The sequence below is a fragment of the Budorcas taxicolor genome, chromosome 9 (assembly GCF_023091745.1).
Source record: "Budorcas taxicolor isolate Tak-1 chromosome 9, Takin1.1, whole genome shotgun sequence".
In the NCBI taxonomy this organism is placed as follows: Eukaryota; Metazoa; Chordata; class Mammalia; order Artiodactyla; family Bovidae; genus Budorcas; species Budorcas taxicolor.
Genome location: NC_068918.1, coordinates 79785452 through 79812174, shown reverse-complemented (window position 1 = coordinate 79812174; position 26723 = coordinate 79785452). Strand labels below are relative to the sequence as shown.

At 41.2% G+C, this 26723-nt stretch overlaps 1 protein-coding gene across 1 annotated transcript in view; it reads right to left on the bottom strand.

Moving 5' to 3' along the window:
• CCDC170 (coiled-coil domain containing 170) overlaps positions 1–26723 on the bottom strand; it is a 91427-nt gene that overhangs the window by 48903 nt on the left and 15801 nt on the right. Inside the window, exons 2-5 of the mRNA XM_052646065.1 lie at positions 13497–13625; positions 10764–11020; positions 6658–6799; positions 385–570 (exon numbers count right to left, since the gene is read on the bottom strand). Coding sequence (XP_052502025.1) covers positions 385–570; positions 6658–6799; positions 10764–11020; positions 13497–13625 — 714 coding nt within the window. The remainder of the gene's footprint in view (positions 1–384; positions 571–6657; positions 6800–10763; positions 11021–13496; positions 13626–26723) is intronic.

The following is a 26723-nucleotide window of genomic DNA, read 5'->3' as shown; positions in this document are numbered from 1 at the left end:
GGGGGGAAGGGATTGGGGGACACTTCTCACCACATTCTCCTGTGTCCACTTAGAATTTTGTATCTTGTGAATGCATTACCTCTTTTTTTAAAAAATAATAATAAGTTAAAAAAAATTTTTATTCCTTATAATTCAACCAAATAAGACACATTAGTACACGTTTTACTTAGTAAGTGTTTTGCATTTCTTTTTTTCTAATTAGAAAAAAACTGTATCCAGAGGCCTGATCAGGTCACAGAGTCCCATGTGCCCCCCAGCCCTCCTGCTGAGAGGAGCCTTTGGGAATTGTGGTCGGTGACACTAGTGTGCTTATCCACACCTGATTTTCAGTTTCTGCTTCATAAACTTGATCACAGATGGACACACGTGCTCCACATACTGTACCTGGCTCAGCTGGCCTTTCTCTTCAATGTAGGAGGCAGCTTTTTTCTGCTCTCTGTTTACTTCTGAAGCCAGCCTCATGATTGTTTCTCTGCTAGCTTTTGCTTCCATCTCATGGACATTTATAGTCTCTTCAAGAGCAACAATCTGTCCTTTCACAAATGCATTTTCCTTGCACAGCTCTCCAAGCTGAAGAGAAAGCAATTTCAGCTGTCCTGTAAAAATTATTAATTTTCATACTACTCTCTAACCAACTCTGATCTGTGTACCCCTGTGATCACATTATCACATGAAAACAGTAAAGGCCCTGTTCCTCCATCCACTCAAAAGATAACATTTTCCAAGGCAGCCTCTTGTTATGGGCAGACAGGGTAGGGAAATTGAAATTAATCAAAAGGTAGCTACAAGGCAACAATGATGAGCATTCAGCCAAAAGTTTTCAGACAGAACAGGCATCGGCAAGCCCCTGGCTGCTAAATACTCCAGGGATGATGATGTTTCTACAGAGTTACAGCAGGCAAGCAAGGAAGTTCAATTCAGCCCATGTCCGCTGGCACCAACTGATTATAAGGCGTTACCTGGCACAGAGGAGAAATACAGAGAGAAGGCAGGACTCTCTTTATTTCAAAAGAAAGTCCTTTTAATTAATATAAGCATAATGGTTATCTTTCGGACTAGCTGGGTTTTTCACTCTTCATGTTGTACATTTGAGGGGCTAGCTGGGAACATTAATAAGATTTGTATGATTTAGAAGGAGGGAAAATAAAACCAACCAGGCTCCTGGGCCCCAGGGAAACAGCCATGCAGACAGCCCAAGGATGCCTGTAGGAAGACCTGAACCTCCACAAGACACAGTCAGCATGTGTGTTAGGACAGTCTGGGGAAGTGGCACATCTTTAGCCTCAACAACTTGCCAACATGGTGCCTTGCTCCTGAATCAGGGCTGTTCCCTCTCTCTTGAACACTTTTCCTTTCCAACATCCTTTTATTAAAAAAAACAACATTTTATTTTATATTGGAGTATAGTTGATTAACAATGTTGTGATAGTTTCCAGACAGCAAAGGGATTCAGCCATACATACACATGTATGTATCCAATCTCCCCCTAAACTCCCCTCCCATCCGGGCTGCCACATAGCATTGAGCAGAGTTCCCCGTGCTATACAGTGGTTTCAATATCCCTTAAAAGTCCCCATCCCAGAGGGCACAGCTTAGCCAGTCTACCTAAACTAGCATTCCATGCCTCTAACTTGCTTTATGGTCTTTCCCCCAAACCTGAATTGTATTTCTTCACTGCACCTTTTACTCTGTGGGGTAATATTGTATACTTATTTGTTTATTGCCTCTGCATCTTGACCCACAACAGTGGAAGCTCTTAGGTGGGCACAGACTCCATCTTGTTTCATTCACTGTTGTATCCCAACACCCAAAATAGTGTCTATCACATAGTAGTCACTCACTCAATATTTGGGAAGTGGATGGATGGATGTCAAATAAGTTCTTAGAAACCCCTTCTTTTCTAACATCTTTCCTTCAGTTCAGTTCAGTCACTCAGTCGTGTCTGACTCTTCGTGACCCCATGGACTGCAGCACACTAGAGCTCCCTGTCCATCACCAACTCCTGGAATTTACTCAACTCATGTCCATTGAGTAGATGATGCCATCCAACCATCTCATCCTCTGTCGTCCCCTTCTCCTCCTGCCTTCAATCTTTCCCAGCATCAGGGTCTTTTCAAATGAGTCAGCTCTTCGCATCAGGTGGCCAAAGTACTGGAGTTTCAGCTACAACATCAGTCCTTCCAATGAATATTCAGGACTGATTTCCTTTAGGATGGACTGTTTGGATCTCCTTTCAGTCCAAGGGACTCTCAAGAGTCTTCTCCAACACCACAGTTCAAAAGCATCAATTCTTCGGCCCTCAGCCTTCTTTATAGTCCAACTCTCACATCCATACATGACTACTGGAAAAACCATAGCCTTGACTAGATGGACCGTTGTTGGCAAAGTAATGTCTCTGCTATTGAATATGCTGTCTAGGTTGGTCATAACTTTTCTTCCAAAAGCGTCTTTTAATTTCATGGCTGCAGTCACCATCTGCAGTGATTTTGGAGCCCAAAAAAATAAAGTCTGACACTGTTTCCCACAGTCTCCCTATCTATTTACCATGAACTGATGTTAAGGCAACTTTTTCACTTTCTTCTTTCATTTTCATCAAGAGGCTCTTTAGTTCTTCTTCACTTTCTGCCATAAGGGTGGTGTCATCTGCATTTCTGAAGTTATTAATATTTCTCCCACCAATCTTGATTCCAGCTTGTGCTTCATCCAGCCCAGCATTTCTCATGATGTACTCTGTATACAAGTTAAGTAAGCAGGGTGACAATGTACAGCCTTGACGCACTCTTTTTCCTATTTGGAACCAGTCTGTTATTCCATGTCTAGTTCTAACTGTTGCTTCCTGACCTGCATACAGATTTCTCAAGAGGCAGGTTTCCTTAGAGGGTGTGTATACATGTATTTATGAGGTAAAGAGAATAAGGGAATGGTTTTGAAACTGGAGAGGTTTTGGTAACCTCAGGGAATACCTAGTGAGTGTTGAAGACAGCAGGCTTTTTACTCTTGACCAGTGATTTCTATGTAAGATGGGGAGCGGGAGTTCCCTGATGATCCAGGGGTTAAGAATCTGCCTTCCAAAGCAGGGGACAGGGGTTAGATCCCTTGTCGGGAAGCATGCCTCAGGGCAACCAAGCTCATGCACCGCAACTAGAGAAGCCGCCATGCGCTGCAACAAAGACCCAGTGCAGCCAAAATAAATAAGGTGAGGACTTGCTCAGGTGATTGAGATGCTAAAGCTCGAGGGTCTTAGTAACTGTTTAAAAATATAGGTTATATTATCATGCAGGTACAGTGAGGCCAACAAATCAGGAGAGACTGAAAGAGAGTTTGTTGCTCACAGTTCCTGAGTGGAGGGGGCACACCATGTAGGGCCACCCAGGGAGCACCAGGGCTGGGCAGGAGACAGAGGGAGCCAGGGTGAAAACATGTTTTCCACAGGAAAAAAGAGGTGAGGCAGCGTGGGCAGGCTTAGGGTTGCCTAGTTTGAAGAATTTCAGTGGGTTCTGGAGTGTGGGAGCCATCTCTAGTCATCCGGCACCTGGCTCTGGGGTGATTGGTTGGATAGTGGCCCGGAGTGTAAAAACCTGGTAGAAGTGGTTGGGGTGTGGGCTTCTCTGAGTTCGGTGGTTTGCATAGGAAAGCTGGGCACCCAGGAGAGTCATTTACTAGGAACTGGCTCACCCTGGAACCCAAGGTCAGCAAGGCCCCAGATGTCAAGGCATTAGAACAGAAAATGAAAAGGCAAGGTTAATATGGTTTCAACACAGATTAGTACTTGGAGATCACCTGTGAGGTGGGAAAGGGTGTCTTAAGGAAGAAGCATTTTAATTTTCTTCTCTTTTCCCCACCACTTGCTTTAAAGATAAGCTTCCAAACTACAATGCAAAGTAGACTTTTACAGCCAGGCTTCCTGGTCACATGTCAGCAACAGAGAGAAGGAGAAAGAGCTGCATCTAGCACCTTGAGGGAAGTAGATGGACCTAGGCCTGAGCAACCAAAACTCATCAGTGAGGTGGAACTTCCTGAAGTAAAATGAAATCATTTCACAGCTCTCAGAGGGTACACATGGGATGTTTACTAATAAACCACTGAGGAGAGGCCTTTGAGAATGGCCATATCCCCAGTATTCACGGCAGCACTATTCACAACAGCCAAGACATGGAAGCAACCTAAATGTCCATCAACAGAGGAATGGATAAAGAAGATGTGGTACCTATATATAAGGAATATTATTCAGCCATAAAAAAGCATGAAATAATGCCATTTGCAGCAACATGGATGGACCTGGAGATTCTCACCCCTAGAGTCTGGGATTAATATAAACACAATACTGTATATAAAATATGGATCTACTGTATAGCACAGAAAATTATACTCAATATTTTATAGTAACTTATAAGGGAAATTCTCAAAATTCTCCAAGCCAGGCTTCAGCAATACGTGAACCATGAACTCCCTGATGTTCAACCTGGTTTTAGAAAAGGCAGAGGAACCAGAGATCAAATTGCCAACATCTGCTGGATTATGGAAAAAGCAAGAGAGTTCCAGAAAAACATCTATTTCTGCTTTCTTGACTATGCCAAAGCCTTTGACTGTGTGGATCACAAGAAACTGTGGAAAATTCTGAAAGAGATGGGAATACCAGACCACCTGACATGCCTCTTGAGAAATCTGTATGCAGGTCAAGAAGCAACAGTTAGAACTGGACATGGAACAATGGACTGGTTCCAAATAGGAAAAGGAGTACATCAAGGCTGTATATTGTCACCCTGCTTATTTAACTTATATGCAGGGTACATCATGAGAAACGCTGGACTGGAAGAAGCACAAGCTGGAATCAAGATTGCCAGGAGAAATATCAATCACCTCAGACATGCAGATGACACCACCCTTATGGCAGAAAGTGAAGAGGAGCTAAAAAGCCTCTTGATGAAAGTGAAAGAGGAGAGTGAAAAAGTTGGCTTAAAGCTCAACATCCAGAAAATGAAGATTATGGCATCTGGTCCCATCACTTCATGGGAAATAGATGGGGAAACAGTGGAAACAGTGTCAGACTTTATTATGGGGGGCTCCAAAATCACTGCAGATGGTGACTGCAGCCATGAAATTAAAAGACGCTTACTCCTTGGAAGAAAAGTTATGACCAACCTAGATAGTATATTCAAAAGCAGAGACATTACTTTACTGACTAAGGTCCATCTAGTCAAGGCTATGGTTTTTCCTGTGGTCATGTATGGATGTGAGAGTTGGACTGTGAAGAAGGCTGAGTGCCGAAGAATTTATGTTTTTGAACTGTGGTGTTGGAGAAGACTCTTGAGAGTCCCTTGGACTGCAAGGAGATCCAACCAGTCCATTCTGAAGGAGATCAACCCTGGGATTTCTTTGGAAGGAATGATGCTAAAGTTGAAACTCCAGTACTCTGGCCACCTCATGTGAAGAGTTGACTCATTGGAAAAGACTCTGATGCTGGGAGGAATTGGGGGCAGGAGGAGAAGGGGACGACAGAGGATGAGATGGCTGGATGGCATCACAGACTCGATGGACATGAGTCTGAGTGAACTCCGGGAGATGGTGATGGACAGGGAGGCACGGCGTGCTGCGATTCATGGGGTCGCAGAGTCGGACACGACTGAGCGACTGAACTGAACTGAACTGATAAGGGAAAAGAATCTGAAAAAGAATATATATATACACACACACACACATACACATACCCGTATACGTAACTGAATTATATGTATATGAATCACTTCGCTGTATACCTGAAACTAATACAACATTGTAAATCAACTATACTTCAATTTTAAAGAATAAATAAATAAAACATTGTTTTAAAAAAGAATGGCTGCATGGAAAGCCATTCAGAAGCAAGGGTAGGTGCAAAGATATGGTGTCCATTCAGATACCTTCAGGTTCCCTAATGAATCACTACAAGCCAAGTGAATTATTCAGTTGATATCATTAATTTCCATCTCCATGGCAACCTACCATCACAGCAGGATTTTTATTTTTTGGCTTAAGCGTAAAATTTAAAAGTACTATAGAGCTAATCTTAACCTGACAGACAAGTATCCCCGAAATGACATGCAGCTGGTTCTGGTTTTTAGTTGTGTGCATGTATTTCTGACTGTACCTAAAACAAATAAAAATCTTCCTAAAACATATCATTTAAATGAATAATTAATTTTATTTGACAATCGAAATATATTTTAAGGAAAATATCAATCCCTTCTGGAGATTAAGTAAGTGTTGGTCACTCAGTCATTTTCAACTCTTTGTGACCCCATGGACTGTAGCCCACCAGGCTCTTCTATCCATGGCACTCTCCAGGCAAGACTACTGGAGTGGGTTGCCATTTTCTCCTCCCAGGGATCTTCCCAACCCAGAGATTGAACCTGGGTCTCCTGCACTGCAGGCAGATTATTTACCATCCGAGCCAGAGAGAACTTCTGGAGAAAAATTAATCCCAAATAATGCTAGAAAGAATCTTGGAATTGAGGCTCAGAGAAGTGGTATGGTTTTTCCCAGAATACACAGTTGGTTAATGCTATACGGGCTCCTGTCCTGCTCTCCTGCACCCCGAGACTTAACCTCAGCTCCTCTCCATGGCACACATCAGAACAACTATTCAATGTATAGTCATTTTAGTCTTCATACAAGCACCTTGAGAATTAAATCTTCATCTGATGCTTTTTCATTCTTCTCTGGATCTAAGCAGTCACGAAGTTGAGCCAGAAATTCCTCATGTTTTCTGCAATTCTGTGAGACTTGATTCTTATTCTCCTCATTTTCCTTTAAACATTTTCTATTGGTCAAATAAGAAATAAGTTTTAACACCAAAGAAGATAACATTCATCAAAGTTCAGCACTTGAGCTCTCTGTTGGGAAATAACCAATCATCATTTTCCACACAACATAGTTTCCCAGACACAGAGCACATAACTGTCTTAAAAGCCTAGTTAAAGAAGGAGAAAAGTGGAAGCAACTCTGGAACACCTATACTTTGCAAAAATGTAGGGAGATCTTCATGTCATCTTAGCAAGGGATACAGGTTATCTGCCTCCTGTCCTTGACCTTTTAGGATCTGCAGAAGTGGCAGGTGGTCCTCTAGATCAGGGGTCCCCAACCTCTGGGTCATAGGCCAGTACCTTCTGTCAGATCAGTGGCAGCATTAGATTAGAAATGAAGTGCACAATAAATGCAATGTGCTTGAATCATCCTGAAACCACCTCCACCACTCCTGATCCATGGAGAATCTATCTTCCATGAAATAGGTCTCTGGTGCCAAAAAGGTTGGAGTCTGTTGCTCTAGATCAAACACGGATCCATGACTCTGTTGAGGCTTCATGGGGGAAGAAAGTAATGCTACAGTGGGTTTAGAGACCAAGCTTCAGTCACTATACGATGATCCATAAGGGTTACTTAGAGCATTCCTTGATTCATGGCCAAGAGTGAAATGAAGTCGCTCAGTCATGTCCGACTCTTTCCGACCCCATGGACTGTAGCCTACCACACTCCTCCGTCCATGGGATTTTCCAGGCAAGAATACTGGAGTGGGTTGCCATTTCCTTCTCCAGAGGATCTTCCCAACCCAAGGATCGATCCCAGGTCTCCTGCATTATAGGCACACGCTTTACCATCTGAGCCACCAGGGAAGTCGGTTAAATATAATTAAAAAGTACATCAGAAGCAGAGGATGTGCTCACCTCTAGAGAAGAGAGGTGTTCAGTCATCAGCAAAGATCACAACTAGATTTTGCACATCTAGAATTTTTAAAGAGTACTAAAATGGGCTAATCAAAGAAAATCAGTCAATTTATGCCCTGCTGTGAATATTTTATTTCAAATCTCAGATAGGTTTGCTGAAATAGCATGGTCTATTTCTAATGCTTTAAATGTTAAAAACTAAGAGAACATAAAAAAAGACATATTTTAAAGGCAAATTAGAATCATTTCAATAATTTGGCATCATTTTTAGTACCCTAGATAATAAACATGATTATTGCTTTCCCTTTTTACCATTTTAAGTGTTTACAACACTCAAATGTTACTGCAAATTCTTTCACACAATTCAAAGATTAACAAAGTATGTAATTGCATATACTCAAAATCATGCCATATTTCTATTTAGAAAAATGTATAACAATAAAAGACCAACATCAATATTCTGAGTTCTCATTTTCAACATATGAAAGGTAGTATGTGTTCAGTCTCTCTAACTCATGAAAGTCACGGTAAATGCCATGGTTCTGACTACTTTATGTATGTGATTCGATACATTTACTCCAAGATTTCAGTCTTACTTCTCTATTCCAGGAACTTCTAAACTATTACCACTTCTATTTGCATTTCACTTTGACCTAACAAAGTTCCAGGCATCTACCATAATGACATAATCATATAAATGTGAAAATATGAGCACATATGGATCCCCATTGCATCTTGGTTTACAATAATTTTTTGAGTGGAACTAACCTAAGTGTCTAAAGGAAACAACAAAAAGAACTGGTTAAGTAAATTATGATATTAACATGCAATGGAATATTACTGAAAAAATGCTATCATGAAAGAATTTTTTAGTATCTATAACATATTATTCAGGAAAAATATTTCACTACATGATGCCATTTAGGTACAACTGTCTGAATATCTGTTCAACAAATTGTGAACTATAGTTTTTCTGGAATCGTAAGGTTTTGAGTAATTTTCTTTTTGACACTGTACTATATCTTTAAAAACTTTCCTACAATGAATATATCATTTTATTACTCATTTGATTAATAAATATTTATTGTGCACTTACTATGCATCAGGCTTTGTTAAAGGTGCTAAATATACAGTAGTAAATGAAACAGATTAACATTCTTGCCCTCATAGGACTTATGTCCTGATTGGGAAGATGGACAATAATCAAAAAATAAATGTATGAAAAATGTATAGTTTATTATAGAGATGAAGGAAAAGATTAATCAGAAAAGGGACTAAGAAACATTTAGGGGGAGTGGGGTAAATCGGATGCAGACTAGGTTAGCAGCAATGTACAGTAGTAAAAATTTAGATTTATTTTGATGGTAGAGATAAATGATGAGATTTACTGAAGCATCTAGGAAAGGAAAGCAAGGATGATCCAAGATTTTTGCCCTGATCAACTAGAGGAATGGAATTATCATTCAATGAGATTAGGAAAACCACAGGATGAATTTGTGGAAATACTAATTTGCACATGTTAGTTTGAGATGCCTGTTGGACACCTAAGTGAAGATGCCCAGTAAGTCATAAGATATGCAGGTCTTATGAAGCAACGTGGGAGTCATGAGCATTTAGGTCATACTTCAAGTCATGAGACTGGATGAGAGCACTAAGAGAGTGGATTTGGACAGAAACAAGAAGAGTCCCCTGATGGCTCAGTTGGTAAAGAATCTGCCTTGCAAGGCAGGAGACCCTGGTTCAGTTCCTGGGTGGGGAAGATCCCCTGGAGAAGGGATAGGCTACCCACTCCAGTATTCTGGCCTGGAGAAGTCCATGGACTGTATAGTCCACGGGGTCACAAAGAGTCAGACACGACTGAGTGGGTTTCACTTTCAAGGAGTCAAGGACTGAGCCCTGGGGCCTGCCAATACTTGGAAGTCAAGAAGATGAGGCAGATAAAGCAAGAGATCAGGAGGGGGCGGCTAGAAAGGCAAGATCAAAAGCAGGCGTGCGCAGTGCCCTGGAAGCTAAAAGAAGAAAGTAATTCAGGGGGAAAAGCCAACTGTTGACTGACGTACTGGAAGATCAGATGAGACTGATCATCTAATTTGCAGTGTGCAATCACTGGTCACCTTAATGAGTGGCTTCAGCAGAGTAGATCTGAGAGAGGGGAGAAACTGGCACAGTGCGTACATACAAACATGTTTAAGGAATTTTGCTCTAAATGGAAGGAGAGAAAGAGGACAGGAGCTGGAAGCGCTGGGTTTTTGTTTTTAATCTTTTTAAGATGAAATAAGTAAAATAAATATCAAGTGTTTTATTAGTAAAGTGATTTAAGTTATTATACACAGAATTATAAAGTACATTTTAAGAACAGTTAGCTCCCAGTTTTATCTCAATAATCACCTTTTGGCAGAACTACATGTAGAAAACCTAGATTTCCTGAGTTCTCTGCATAAACCGGCAATAAAACTTAATGAGGAGTGTTAAGGGTGGTCTGGGGCGTTCTGGGCTTCTGAGGTATTTTTATAACTAGCTTCTGAATAAACCCCTCGCTCTGTGTACTATTCTACAACTCCAGTTAAACCTTTACTTAGAGGAAATCTTCCAGATTTTATATATATATATATATATATATATATATATATATATATATATATATATATATATATATATATATACGATTTTTTTCCCTCAAGTTGAGTTTCAGGGCCAAATAATGCAAAATGCCAGTATCTTCAGAGGCACATCCTGCTGCTGCTGCTAAGTCACTTCAGTCGTGTCCGACTCTGTGTGACCCCAGAGACAGCAGCCCACCAGGCTCCCCTGTCCCTGGGATTCTCCAGGCAAGAACACTGGAGTGGGTTGCCATTTCCTTCTCCAATGCATAAAAGTGAAAAGCGAAAGTGAAGTCGCTCAGTCGTGTCCGACTCTTAGCAACCATGGACTGCAGCCTACCAGGCTCCTCCGTCGATGGGATTTTCCAGGCAAGAGTACTGGAGTGGGGTGCCATTGCCTTCTCCGGCACATCCTGCTATCAGGACACTAACTCCATTGAGAAATATATTGAAATATCCTTACTGTAATTTTTCGTCCAGTTCTACCACTTTCTTCTTTAACTCTTGGTTCTCCTTGATTGCAGACTGAGCTGCGATTTCAGTTCTAATTTTAGAAGTGGAGAGAGCCGCTGACTCTTCCTCTAGCTCCTGAACTCTGTCCCTCAGAGAGATGAGGAGGGACGATTTTCTGGCATTGTTTTCTTTGTAGCTCTCCATCTCAGCTTTCAACTCTTGACAGGAAGCTTCTTTAGAGAGCATCTTGGATCGCAGTTCTCGAAGCTGACATGGAAAAGAAGTAAAAAGAGGGAAAAGATTTCAAAGATATAAATTTGAAGTACCTTGAAAAAAAACCCCAAACCATAATTTAAAATTTCAATTTTTTATTCGTGACTTAATTCAACTTTACTTTCTTTTTTCATATTTGTTTCTGTATTACTAGATGGGAAATTGTGCCTAAATAGTGGGCCCTCTTATTCTTTTTCAAAAAACTATTGAGCAATGTTTTTTCTTTCTTAATTGGAGGATGATTACTTTACAGTATTGTGATGGGTTTTGCCATACATCAACATGAATCAGCCACTGGTGCACATGTGTCCCCCCATCCTGAACCCCTGCTCTCACCTTCCCCCACACACCATCCCTCTGGGTTGTCCCAGAGCACCAGCTTTGAGTGTCCTGCTTCATGCATCAAACTTGCGCTGGTCATCTATTTTACATATGGTAATATACATGTTTCAATGCTATTCTCTCAAATCATCCCACCCTCACCTTCTCCCACAGAGTCCAAAAGTCTGTTCTTTACATCTGTGTCTCTTATGCTGCCTTGCACATAGGATTGTCATTACCATCTTTCTAAACTCCATATATATGTGTAAATATACTGTACTGGTGTTTCTCTTTCTGACTTACTTCACTCTGTGTAATACACTCCAGTTTCATCCACCTCATTAGAACTGACTCAAATGTGTTCTTTTTATAGTTGAGTAATATTCCATTGCATATATGCACCACAATTTCCTTTTCCATTCATCTGCCAATGAACATCTAGGTTGCCTCCATGTCCTAGCCATTGTAAACAGTGCTGCAGTGAACACTGGGGGACATATGTCTCTTTAAATTTTGGTTTCCTCAGTGTGTATGTTCAGCAGTGGGACTGCTGGGTCTTATGGCAGTTCCATTTTCAGCCAAAAAACTATTGAACAATGTCCTGTGATGAATGAATCTCACTCAAGAGACAGGTGTGCTGTATTTTGCAAAAAGGAATAAAATACTTTGCAATGGAAACTCATTTTTTAAATCTGTATTACTGCTATTGCTGCTGCTGCTGAAACAAGGAAGCTACAGGTAGGCTATTTGTAATTTCATGGCCACGACCCTTTCGCAAGTCAATTCAGACTATTCACTATATTACAGAATTTCTTCCCCAGCCTTCTGGACCCTTATTGCAGGGGATAAAGAAAAATAATATTTGGATTTCTGGGAAAAATATAGGAGAAAAGGAAAATCATTATAGGATTTATACAAAGGAAACATTAACTTTTCTCTCACACTAAAATACTGAACACAGTATGTGCCTTATAAGATACCAGATCCACCCCATTAGAAAATTTCATGAATACATATACTTTTTGAAGGGCTTTCCTGGTGGCTCAGATGGTAAAGAATGTGCCTTCAATGCAGGAGATTGGGTTCAATCCCTGGACTGAGAAGGTCTCCCAGAGAAGGGAATAGCTACTCACTCCAGTATCCTTGCCTGGAGAATCCCATGGACAGAGAAGCCAGGTGGCCTACAGTCCATGGAGCTGCAGAGTCTGACACGACTGAGCGACTCTCACCATACTACACTACTACTACTATGCTTTTTGGAACTATGAGCATGCATGCCTACATTTATTCACGTACATATACACACACATTATCAACTCATCTTTCAACGGGAGCCTGACAGTCTAGTGAGACTCACTTACCTCACAGGCAAGCCGAGGATTCCTGGGGGCCACTAGTCTATAAGCGCAGTGAGTCTAGCAAGAATCTCCCAGAAACTCCACAATGGACTGGATCCAGCCCCAGCGGTAGATGAATCTTGGTCACCTTCCTAGAATCTTCCCCAGGCAAGCAGAACCACCACAAAAAAGGGAGGCAGATTTCCACCCCTAGAACTGCGGATTGCAAGCAATCCACCTTAAAGAAAGCTTCTCCCAGGGATGCTAAGAGCCCTCCAAAGCCCATGTGGCCCCCCAAGTCCCCAGGTACCCCTGGTGTTCTCAGGAAGGACAGCTCCCCTGAGAGAGCCAGAATCCAGCCCAGGTCACCTCACCTCCCAGCCCAGCAAACGCAGTCTCTCAGGAATCCACCCCCCCGCCCCCCAACCAGAGGGTACTAGTAGTCGCTTCAGTCGCTTCCAGCTCTCTGCAACCCCATGGACTGTAGCCCACCAGGCTCCTCTGTCCATGGGATTCTCCAGGCAAGGATACTGGAGTGGGTTGCCATTTCCTTTTCCAGGGACTCTTCCTGACTTTGGAATCAAACCCGAGTCTCTTACATCTCCTGCACTGGCAGGCGGATTCTTTACCACAGAGCCAGCAGGGACGCCAACCAGACGTGTGAGGCACAATAAGAGAAAAAGAGAATAAAATTTACCGAGAAGTTTAAACCTGTGTCCCTTTGTCCTGTTTCTAATCACCTCTCTACTCTGTTTCGCTCCACGGGAAGCTAACAAGGCCCATTTGTGAGTAACGAAGACACAGACTCTCACCTCAGACTGAGCAGATTCAAATTTGACCAGCGTTGCTGCAAGTTCACTCCGGGCAGCCTCGGCCACATTCCGATAGTGGTTTAACTGCTCCCGAGTGACCGGGACTTCCAAGAGATGATCATAAGCTTCCTGATAGGGTTCCCCAAAAGACAAAATATAGAGAAGAGAGTTAAACAATCTTTTCTGTGCGGCTGTGCAACGCAAGACTAGTACCGAAGCATTCTTTGTTATCCAGATATGTTGGAAAGGCTGCTCAGAGCAGGGTTTGGTTCAGACTATTTCATTCTCATTCTCAAAATTCTAAGTGAGGGAGGAGGCAGCCCAGGAACCAATGATAGGGTCCCCCAGGAATGAAAGATAGCTCTCCCCAGATGGTAGCTGGGGTTGACATTTAAGAGCTGGCCTTTGCCAGGATTTCCTTGGTGGTCCAATAGTCAAGACTCTGTGCTTTCACTGCAGGGGGCATAAGCTCGATCCCTAGTTGGGGAACTAAGATCCCACAAGCTGTGTGAAGAGTTGGCCTTTGCCATTGTACAGAGTTTTCCTTCCACCCTACTCTAGTGCTATTTGACCTCTGACCAAAACAAACAGAACTGACGAAGAACCACCAGAGGTTAACCTTGAGGCAGTTTTCATAGTTCTTCTGTTTCCAGACTACAAAGATTATCAACTCATCTCTGGGCTGTTGAATAAAGTGTTTATCAAAGAGACCATGTGATTTAAGAGTAGAAGTCTGTCTCCTTCATAATCACCCACAATGCCATCTACTCTCAATCTCATCGCCTGTCTTGGGGTCATGAAGCTGACTCAGACAAATGCCTGAGGCCAGAGACAGTGGTGGTGTCTGGAGTTCTTCTCCACCCAGAAGGGAAGAGCTCCCAGCCCCACTCATGGCTGCCAATGCAAAAATAGGGGTCCCAGCCTGGCCGGGTTATTCTGATGTTTCAAGACAAGTCCCACATCCAGACTTTTTAAAAATTGTCTATTTATTGTTGGCTGTGCTGGGTCTTCATTGTTTTGCACACTGTTCTCTAGTTGCAGCAAGCAGGGGCTACTCTCTGGTTGCAGCGCCCAGGCGTCGTATTGCAGGGGCTTCTCTTGTTTCAGACCAAGGGTTCTAGGGCACAGGGGCTGCAGTAGTTGCGGTTCCCAGGCTCTAGAGCACAGGCTCAATAGGTGGCACACAGCCCTAGCTGCTTCACAGCACGTTGGATCTTCCAGAACCAGGGATTGAACCCGTGTCTTCTGCATCGGCAGGCAGATTTTTAACCACTGAGCCACCGGGGAAGTCCTATCCAGACCTTCTGAAATTAAAAAAAAAAGTCCCAGAGTTTGAAACGAGGTAACTAATTTAAATGTTTTTTCTTTTTTAATACGATCCCAATAAACACATCTGCAGAAGAGATTTGATGGGTTTGGACTGTAGGTCTGCATCTGGAACCTCTGGTTCTGTTTCTGTCCTGCTTGTGCCACAACATCTGCCTCCTGCAAGAATTATTCCCAAGTTTGGACAGATACCCACTTCTGTGAAGTTTCCAGGGCTTGCGGTCTTTGTGAAAGACATACAGGAAAGCCATTCATTTCTGAAGGAATATGAAATGGGTCATATAAAGGAGGGTTTCCCTGGAATATCTAGTGTCCTCAGGGGCCACATCAGTAAAACCTGTTAATGACTCTGCCTGGCTACAGAACTGCTGAAGACTACTGTTTGGAAATACTCATGAACGCAAAAGTCATCTTAAAGCCTTGAATTTCATAACAAGCGTTGTCATGACTAGTGTGTTTCAATGCACAAGATGCCAAACAAAACCTTCAGTGCACTTAGTAACAGGCAGTGTTTGCCAATCACAACACAATCAAGAAGATGGTAGGTATGTACTCCTGGGGTGAAAGCATAAAGTGTTTAACTGCATCTATGAAGAGAACCACATCCTGTCAACCTCACTCAGTATTCAGATGGAATTTCTCCACGGCAACTACTCCAGCCATGTTTCCAAAACAGGCCACGTGAGGACCTAGGTCACTCACAAGCTGTTTGAACTATAGCATGCCTGGCACACCATTTTCTAAAATTCCTTAGGGAAATAAGTTTCTCAATGACTATGATTATTTCTTTCATTGACTAACATGATTTTTTTAGGACACGACATAGTCATTCTACAATTTTATATCTCTTTCTCATGAAAAATATTGTGTCCGTTGACCATAATAGTAACAGCCTCTGAGACAGTTCAGAAGTGGGCCTTTATTTGAGGAGATTACAATGAAACACAGAGTACCACCAGAAGCATTAGCATCTTCCCATGCTCATGGGCAAAAGAAAGTACACATTAAGATACTATTGCCTCTAACACTGGAACAGGGTCTACAGGAGGAAGACTCTTGATTACTGAGTTTAGAAGACAGTTGTCCTTTAGTTGCTAAGTTGTGTCTGACTCTTTTGTGACCCCACGGATTGTAACCTGCCAAGCTCCTCTGTCCATGGGATTTTTCAGACAAGAATACTGGAGTGGGTTGCCATTTCCTCCTCTAGGGGATCTTCCCAACTCAGAGATCGAACTTGCAGATCCTATATTGGCAGGCGGGTTCTATATCACTGAGCCACCTGGGAAGCCCTTAGAAGACAGTTGCTAGGATCTAAATCACCTTTCAAAGTCCAGCAGACTCGAGAATATCTTATCAGCAAATGTTTATGAAAAGTCTATTCTGGGTCAGGCACTGAGCTTACCTATGGAGTATACCACAGAAATCATTCCCTCAAGACACTCTGAGGTAGCTTGAAATGAGAAGAAATGCACAGAAGCATGAGAGGATTACAAGGATAAGGAAAAACAATACAAAAACTGAAAGAACACATGAATTTATTTATGCCCACTCATTTCCTCTTAGCCTTTCCTTCTCTGTCCTATAGAACCTTACGTAGTGTTGTGTTTAGCCTGAGTTTCTCCTCTTTTTTTAAATTTTTTTACTGAAAGATAATTGTTTTGCAGAATTTTGTTGTTTTCTGTCAAACCTCAACATGAATCAGCCATAGGTATATATATATATATATATATATATATATATATATGTCCCCTCCCTTTTGAACCTCCCTCCCATCTCCCTCCCCATCCCACCCCTCTAGGCTGATACAGAGTCCCTGTTTGAGTTTCCTGAGTCATATAGCAAATTCCCGTTGGCTATCTATTTTACATATGCTAATGTAAGTTTCCAGTGGCTGTTGGCAACTCGATCTCTGGTTCCTCTGGTTCTCTAAAACCAGCTTGAACATCATGGTTCACGTATTGCTGAAGTCTGGCTTGGAGAATTTTGAGCATTGCTTTACTAGCATGTGAGATGAATGCAATTGTGCGGTAGTTTGAGCATTCTTTGGCATTGCCTTTCTTTGGAATTGGAATGAAAACTGACCTTTTCCAGTCCTGTGGCCACTGCTGAGTTTTCCAAATTTGCTGGCATATTGAGTGCAGCACTTTCACAGCATCATCTTCCAGGATTTGAAACAGCTCAACTGGAATTCCATCACTTCCACTAGCTTTGTTCATAGTGATGCTTTCTATGGCCCACTTGACTTCACATTCCAGGATGTCTGGCTCTAGGTGAGTGATCACACCATCGTGATTATCTGGGTTGTGAAGATCTGTTTTGTACAGTTCTTCTGTGTATTCTTGCCACCTCTTCTTAATATCTTCTGCTTTTGCTGGATCATCGAAAAAGCAAGATAGTTCCAGAAAAACATCTATTTCTGCTTTATTGACTATGCCAAAGCTTTTGACTGTGTAGATCACAATAAACTGGAAAATTCTGAAAGAGATGGGAATACCAGACTACCTGACCTGCCTCTTGAGAAACCTATACGCAGGTCAGGAAGCAACAGTTAGAACTGGACATGGAACAACGGACTGGTTCCAAATAGGAAAAGGCATATGTCAAGGCTGTATATTGTCACCCAGCATATTTAACTTCTATGCAGAGTACATCATGAGAAACGCTGGGCTGGAAGAAGCACAAGCTGGAATCAAGATTGCCAGGGTAAATATCAATAACCTCAGATATGCAAATGACACCACCCTTATGGTGACCCAGAGGATCAAACCCAGGTCCCCCAAATTGCAGGCAGGTGCTTTAACATCTGAGCCACCAGGGAAGCCCTGGCAGAAACTGAAGAGGAACTAAAAAGCCTCTTGATGAAAGTGAAAGAGGAAAGTGAAAAAGTTGGCTTAAAGCTCAACATTCAGAAAACGAAGATCATGGCATCTGGTCCCATCACTTCATGGGAAATAAATGGGGAAACAGTGTCAGACTTTCATTTTGGGGGGCTCCAAAATCACTGCAGATGGTGACTGCAGCCATGAAATTAAAAGACGCTTACTCCTTGAAAGGAAAGTTATGACGAACCTAGACAGCATATTAAAAAGCAGAGACATTACTTTGTCAACAAAGGTCCATCTAGTCAAGGCTATGGTTTTTTCAGTGGTCATGTATGGATGGGAGAGTTGGACTGTGAAGAAAGCTGAGCGCCGAAGAATTGATGCTTTTGAACTGTGGTGTTGGAGAAGACTCTTGAGAGTCCCTTGGACTGCAAGGAGATCCAATCAGTCCATCCTAAAGGAGATCAGTCCTGGGTGTTCACTGGAAGGACCGATACTGAAGCTGAAACTCCAGTACTCTGGCCACCTCATGCAAAGAGTTGACTCATTGGAAAAGACCCTGATGCTGGGAGGGACTGGGAGCAGGAGGAGAAGGGGATGACAGAGGATGAGATGGTTGGATGGCATCACCGACTCAATGGACATGAATCTGGGTAAACTCTGGGAGTTGGTGATGGACAGGGAGGCCTGGCATGCTGCGATTCATGGGGTCCCAAAGAGTCAGACACAACTGAGTGACTGAACTAAATTGAACTGAATGTAAGTTTACATGTTACTCTCCATACATCTCACCCTCTCCTCCCCTCTCCCTATGACCATAAGTCTGTTTTCTATGTCTGTTTCTCCATTACTATCCTGTAAATAAATTCTTCAGAACCGCTTTTCTACATTCCATATATGTGCGTTAGAATACGATATTTATCTCTTTCTGACTCACTTCACTCTGTATAATAGGTTCTAGATTTATCCACCTCATCAGAACTGATTCAAATGCATTCTTTTTTATGGCTGAGTAATATTCCATTGTGTATATGTACCACAACTTCTTTATCCATTCATCTGTTGATTGGCATCTAGGTTGTTTCCATGTTCTAGCCATTGTAAATAGTGCTGCAATGAACAATGGGATACATGTGTCTTTTTCAAACCTGGTTTCCTCAGGGTATATGCCTAGGAGTGGGATTGCTGGGTCATATGGTGATTTTACTCTTAGTTTTTAAAGGAATCTTCATACCATCTTCCATAGTGGCTGTATCAATTTATATTCCCGCCAACAGTGCAAGAGCATCCCCTTTTTTCCACACCCTCTCCATCATTTATTGTTTGTAGACTTTTTGATGAGGGCAATTCTGACCAGTGTGAGGTGATATCTCATTGTGGTTTTGATTTGCATTTCTCTAATAATGAGTGATGTTAAGCATCTTTACAAGTGTTTGTTAGCCATCTATATGTCTTCTTTGGAGAAATGTCTGTTTAGGTCTTCTTCCTATTTTTTGATTGGGTTGTTTGTTTTCCTTGTGTTGAGTTATATGAGCTGCTTGTATATTTTGGAAATTAATCTTTTGTCAGTTGTTTCATTTGCTATTATTTTCTCCCATTCCAAGGGTTGTCTTTTCACCTTGCTTATAGTCTCCTTTGCTGTGCACTGAGTTTCTCCATTGACCTGAGTTGTTTTAAGGGCTTCATTGTGTTTGTGGCTTTCTGTTCTCAGAATTTGTTATGATGCCTGTTTTATCGCACTGTGCTCAGACAATCCATCTTCATTCTGGGCTGACATTCACAGGTGTAAACCAGTGGAGTGGACCAGTCTCCATTCAGAACTGAGTCCATTCAAACTGGGAACGTTGTCCTTATTAGACCAGCCATTACACATTTTCACCATCTTCCTGGTCTCTATTATTTCTACTTCAGGGAATTCATCAAGGTTTTTGCGAATGTTCAGTTTTATGAACATCCAGTGGGTAGTTAAAAAGAAGATATAGGATTTCCCTGGTGGTCCAATGGTTAACACTCCACGTTTCCAATGCAGGATGCACAAGTTCAATCTCTCATTGGGGAACTAAGATCCCACATGTTGTGGGACGGGGCCAAAATAAATAGATAAATAAAAATAAAAAGAAGGTATATTCTCATAGTTACAGATGGAGAAAACAAACTCATGGTTACCAGGGGGTAAGGTGTGGGGGGATAAATTGGGAGATTGGAATGGACATATACATACTATTATATATATGAAATAGACAACAACCTACTGTATCACACAGGGAGGTCTACTCAATATTCTGTAATGATCTATATGAGCAAAGACTCTGAAAACAGTTGATACATGTATACGTATAACTGATTCACTCTGCTGTACAGCAGAAATTAACACAACATTGTAAATCAATTACACTCTAATAAAATTTTTTCAAGTACTACAAAAAATAAAAAGAAGCTCTTTGGAGCTTCAAGTTCAATATGGATTAATTCAGTCTACTTTGCTCATCATTTTAATTAGGCATTTCTAGTCTTATCTATTTCTATCCTTTAACTTGATCAGGGCTCGAGAAAGATCAGTTAGAGCCTCTTATTGCTACTGTAATTTTCTGTCACCTTGTAGCACTTGTATTCTTACTTAGTGGAAACTAGTACTGTTTGACTTGGTGCAAAGATTCAGAAATTGCATATAGTCGTTGTAAATTATACCACATAACACCATAATGTGCCATTATCTATGTCACTTAACCATTTCTGCTCATAATTCAGCCCTTTCTGATACTGAGATCACGATTCCAAATTTCTTTTTGTTTGTATCTGACTACATATATCTCTGTTCCAGCTTTTAATTTTCAACCTTTCTGTATCACTTCATCTTAGATGTAAATAAAGCTGGTTAAGCCCTCTGGATACCTTCTCAATCACACTCTATTAAAATTTAAATGTAAGTACTATGACCCAGCAGTTCTACCTCTCAATTATCTCCCCTTGGAAAACAGTCATATATGTGCATAACAGTAGGTCTTAGGATACCTACTTCACCATTATCGGTAATAACAGAAAAGAGAGAAGGGGTGAAACAATATAAATTCCCATCAACAAGGCAATTGCTGAAAAAGGCACTCCCATACTATGAAGACTGGCAATAAGCAGTAGAAGTCTGCCCTGTATGTTTGGCATAAGCATATCTCCAAGATATACCACTGGACAAAAGTAAGAAAGTATAGATCCATAGTTTGATACTTTTTTTCCCATAAGCACACATGAAGGGAAAGTACTGTGTCTTTTCTGCAAATATATTTAGAGAAGAAAAAAAGGTCTGAAGGAACACACATCAGCTGTATAACAATCCTTATCTCTGAGGCTGACAGTAGTATTGGAGCTGGGGAGGGGAATGGCTTTGGTTTCTTCTCAAGAAGGTATATTTCTGCAGTAATTACATAATTAAACATAATTAAAAGAAAAGAAAATTACTGGGAAGAAATGTTACTAAGGTTATCTTTTAGTTATAGAACTACATTTATTTTCTTCTTTATTACGTTTTTATATTTTCTAAATCTTTTACAGTGACTGTGCATTAATTTCATAATCAGAGTAAATATTTCCCCCTTAAATGAAAAAAAAAAAAAAGGAACAAGGACAAGAATCCACAAAAATCACAAATTCTGCCATGCAGTGTCTTTAAGGAGAACACAGGGGCAAAGAAACAACACCAGTAGCATCGGGATTGAAATGTACGTCTCAGGGTTTTGCTCTTTTAATTAAGCCTCCCTAGAGTTAATAAAATTTTTGGAAAATTTTTCTATAAATATTAAATAATCTTCACTTTAACAAAACACTAATTTCACCCTAATTTCAAAGTGGCAAGATTAAAACTCATCCATTTGTCCTCATATGAGGACACTCTAAGTTATTAGGTCTCCCAGCCAATCCATGAAGCAATTTCACATTAATTTTAGAAAGCCAACTACCTATGATTTGATTCGGCTACTGATATTATGATAATGATTGAAATTGCCTCGCAGGGTGGCTTATAGGCTTTTCAGAATAAAGGATGATTTCAAAGCTCAAAGGCAAAGAGAAGAGATAAGCTTATTCATAACTTGGTACACAATGTGTCCAATTATCCAGCCTGAGGACAATGCCCTGGGCCAGTCTTGCTTCTATAGTGTTTAGTTGTCTTATTTTCCCATGGACAGGAAAAAAAGAGAGAGTGAAGAAAATCGCTGCCTACCTCTGACACACAAAAAGTACCTATCTTTCCATCTCATAACCAGTCTCCTCTTTGTTCCAGCATTATTCCATACCACAGTGCACACCTGTGTCACTGAGGCACTTTCACAGGGGAATGCTTCCTTTGGTCTCTCTTTTTCTTCCTATCACCTTCCCTTTCTCTCCTCTTCCCTCTTCAAGCCTCCAGGGCTGCCCCCGTGAGCAATCCTCGCTAAGACTCTCTCCCCTACTCTCCAACTTCTTCCCCTCACGTAGTTTTTTCCCTAATTTATGGTGAATAACTTAAGTACTGCAAACTGTATTTATGGGCTTCCCTGGTGGCTCAGTAGTAAAGAATACACTTTTGCCAATGCAAGAGACATGGGTTTGATCTCTGCGTCCAGAAGATCCCCTGCAGAAAAAAATGGCAACCCACTGCCCACTCTTCTTGCCTGGAAAATCTCATAGGCAGAGGAGCCTGGCAGTCTATAGTCCATGGGGTCACAAGAGTCAGACTCGACTTAGTGATTATACAACTTCAACAAACTGTATTTCTCCAACCAATGCCAATTTTGACTGCTTATCAGTTCTTCTCCAGACTTTGAAGGACTTTCCTGCTTTTCTTTCTTACATCTGCATTTGGTTTCTGGGTTTTCCTAAGTGCTTGCCAGGGACAGTGTGATGGGTATGGAATTCAGGAAACAAATCGGTGTGTCATCATCTTAGCAGTTGTGGAGCAAATTTTGGAGGGAAGACATTTCTGCATTAAATCAAGCTTTGTGAAAAAGCTGATCTATTATTTTGACACTGTTCTCTAATCACATTTTTCTTGGGTGTCATTTAAAAACCCTTCTATCTCAATATCTTTATTGAAAAGAATACAGTCTTCCAAAATGTTCTTAATACTATGACTCCACCAAAAGAAACTGAATTATTTTTTCATGGATGGGAAGGACTGCAGTTAGAAAAACTTAGATGCCAAACTTTCTGAGGGCTTGCTTCAAATACTAATCCTGATCTAACAAATATTAAATATGTAATTATACATACCAGATAGGTATCATATACATATCTAATATTCACTGACCCAGGAACTATCTGCACTCAGTCTTCACAACAGACCTGTGAGTAGAGACTGTTCTAATACGCTCATCTGAAAACGAGGCAATTCAGGGCTAAAAAGGCAATTCCTTTTTCAAACAGCAAACAACTGGTAGTAGATCTGAAAGCAGTAATTGCTTTTCTGTACTATCTAATTTAAAAGTTAGGTTTAAAGGACATTTAATGAGTGTGCATATGAAATGTTTCTGACAGTGCAGGAGGCACTTCAGCATATTCCCCAGAACAAACAATTTTACTTGTAATTCTACATGAACGTTCATGGTTCACAGTGTCCATCAACATAGGAATCGGTCAACAATAGTACATCCAGAAGATGGGAATCTAGAAAACAGTTAATAGAACTGAACTAAATCTATTTAAAGCAGCATGGATAGATCTCAAAAACATACTGTTTTTCAAATAAAGTAAATCAGAGAACAAAACTAATAGTATGATACCATTTATGTTTCAAAAATACATGTTATTTTAAATTAGCTTAAAGAATAAAAATCAATAAAACGCAAAAAAAGGAAAATTTTTAAAGTGTTAAACAAAGTAAAATGTTTTCTATAGGTATAAGTATGAACACAAAAAGTATTTTTAAATGATCTGGTGGATACTCACCAAATGTATTTAATAATTACCTCTGGAGAATGGGGGAAGGGGATTAAGATTAGTGGTAGTTGACAAAAGAAACTACAGCTTCACGTGTAATGTTCTCATTTTTAAAGGAAAAGTGGCTGCAATTGTAATATTAAAATTAATTTCTTAATCAAGAGACAGCTGGAAGCACGTTTAAAGAGTCCAAATTCAGTATGTTCTCAATTTTAACATCCTAATCTTTAGATTTAAGAAGCTGAATACCATGTAAATTCTTTACCGGCTGCAGAGGCAGTGGGAAACCCTGAACTTGAACCTCGGCTTGCACAAGATAGCAGAGGTAGAAAGAATTACTGAATTTCCAGCAATGCTTGGAATGCATTTTTTATTCAACAAGAAAGTTTTGACTACTTCTTGGATAGGAAGTTCACCACAAAAATGAATGGAATAATACAATGTTATAGCCAAAATAGTATCTTCAAGGATTAAAACAAGAATTCAATAATTCTTAATGTTTTTATTAACTGTAAAAAGATCTCCAACTAACAAAGGACAAGTTAGAAAGAGAAAACAACCTAAATAACATGTGCGTTGCAACTACATCCCTGCTCTCTCTTCTGGGGTGACCCTTAACTCTGCCCAGAGAAAATTTAGCAAAATGATGTTACTTCATCATCCCTAGCAGCATTTATTCTGTTAAAAGGAAGCCACAACTTCCAGCATACACACTCCTGAAAGAGACCAAGTCTCCCAAGAGACAAATTTTGTAAAAAATGAGAAGACAGTAGGACATGTTGGCAACAAGTAATCTCTCCAGGTTTCAGGTTAGAAAGAAACCAAATAGTTTTTAACCTCCCTAAAAGAATTCTCACAAAGGAACAACAAGATCTACAGTAAGTTTTTAGAAGGAATTTTTCTGTCTTTTGTGTCCAGAATAAATTGGGTTATAGGCAGATTCCAAATCCGAAATTGTAGTGCTTAGCAACTCTCACTAGTTATCATGAAGATGACATGGATGGCCTCAGCCCGCTCTAGAGGACAGTCGACTAGAGTGGACAGACCCCTGTTTAGGAAGCCCTTCCTTTCTAAAGCTAGAACCCCCTAATCTCACCCTCTCCCCTCTCCAAGACCTGCATCACACTATAAAGAGCTCTGCAGGAGGCAGGTTGGGGGAGATCAAAGAGGGGTGGAGACCACCAAGAAAATCAACTAATGGACAGTGAATTCCCCTTCATAGCAATCTTCTCACTCTTCTCGTAGGTGCCATTTCAAAGTCCGAATTGCCTCAGCAAGTATTCAGAAGGACCTGACCAGTCAAAATTCCCACCTGACCACACCACTATCTTCCAGCTATATAAAGAAAGACCCTGATGCTGGGAAAGATTGAAGGCGGGAGGAGAAGGGGATGACAGAGGATGAGATGGTTGGATGGCATCACCGACTCAATGGACATGAGTCTGAGTAAACTCCAGGAGTTGGTGATGGACAGGGAAGCCTGGAGTGCTGCAGTGCATGGGGTCGCAAAGAGTCAGACACGACTGAGCAAATGAACTGAAACGAAACTGAACTGATTCTCTCATAGCAGCCTTTGCTTCTCCTTCAGATCACTTACAGAGTGGTAAGGAATACATGATATGTGTAATTTAAGTATGTAAGGTCTCTCTCCCTTAAAACTCTGTGATAGGGCTTCCCTGATGGCTCAGTGGTAACGAATCTGCCTATCGATACAGGAAACACAGGTTTGATTCCTGATCCAGGAAGATTCCACACACCAAGGAGCAACTAAGCCCATTGCCCATAACTACTGAGCCTGTGCTCTGGAGCCCAGGAGCCACAGCAACTGAGCCTACGCTCCCTAGAGCCCATGTCCACAAGAGGTCACCGAAGTGAGAACCCCACATACCACAAAGAAGAGTAAACCTCCCTCACAGTAACTGGAGAAAAGCTCAAGCAGCAACGAAGACCCAACACAGCCAAAAACAAAAATAAACTTAAAAATTATTTTTAAGGTCTTTGATATCCACTAAGACATACCTAGCACCTAACCAGAACCTCACAATGTAAATGCTCAATAATTATTTGCAGAATAAAGGAATGGATGGGTATATGGCTCTTTTTATTAATATCCCATCCTCCCATGTGATTCACTCCCCAGTCTCATCTGCTATGCCAAGTTCCACCAGCCTCTGGAGTTGGCTGACTTCTACTGCACCCCAAGCCCCAGGGATGATGCGCTGGTCTAGGAAGCACACAGATTCTCCCACTATGACATATCAGAGCCTGTCCATCTATAGTAGCATTGTTGTTTTTGTTTAGTCCCTAAGTCGTGTCTGATTCTTTGTGACCCCATGGACTATAGCCTGCCAGGCTCCTCTGTCCATGGGATTTCCCAGGCAAAAATACTGGAGTGGGTTGCAATTTGCTTCTTCAGGGGATCTTCCCAACCCAAGGATTGAACCCATGTCTCCTGCTTTGCAGGAAGATTCTTTTACCTCTGAGCCACCAGGGAAGCCCAATAGTAGCATTGACATCCATAAAACCATGGATGTATCACATAACTATGAGCCCGGACAGGAGAAACATCTTGCCTTTGATTCCATGGGTGTTCTGGAATGTACTTTCCAATCACTGAATTTTGTTGCTGTTGTTCAGTCACTAAGTCGTGTCCGACTCTTCGCAACCTCATGGACTGCAACACATCAGGCTTCCCTGTCCTTCACTGTCTCCCAGAGTTTGCTCAAACTCACGTCCATTGAGTCAGAGATGCCATCCAACCATCTTGTCCTCTGTCGTCCCTTTCTCCTCCTACCTTCAATCTTTTCCAGAATCAGGGAGCTAATCACTGAAGAGCTTCTCCTAAGCCACGGCAGGACCATCAACTAAAGGCTAGTCCCAATTCCACTAGTGTTTCCTGTAATCTTTATAGTTTACCAGACGTCTAGACCTTAGAGAAAGACTTTAACTTCCATCCAGCGTCTCAAGTTTATTTTTTACCAGTGCCAAAACAAGAAAAACAAAAATAAGGAATTAAGAAAATGGCAGGAAAGAAAGGTTAAAAGAGAGAACAAATAAGAGGAAGCAAGTATCCTGGATGTATAATAAACCCTTTACATATGAATGAGTTTCATTTCGAAATCACATTTGTTGAGTCCAATTTATTCAAAAATCCAACAAAATTAGCCTAGGT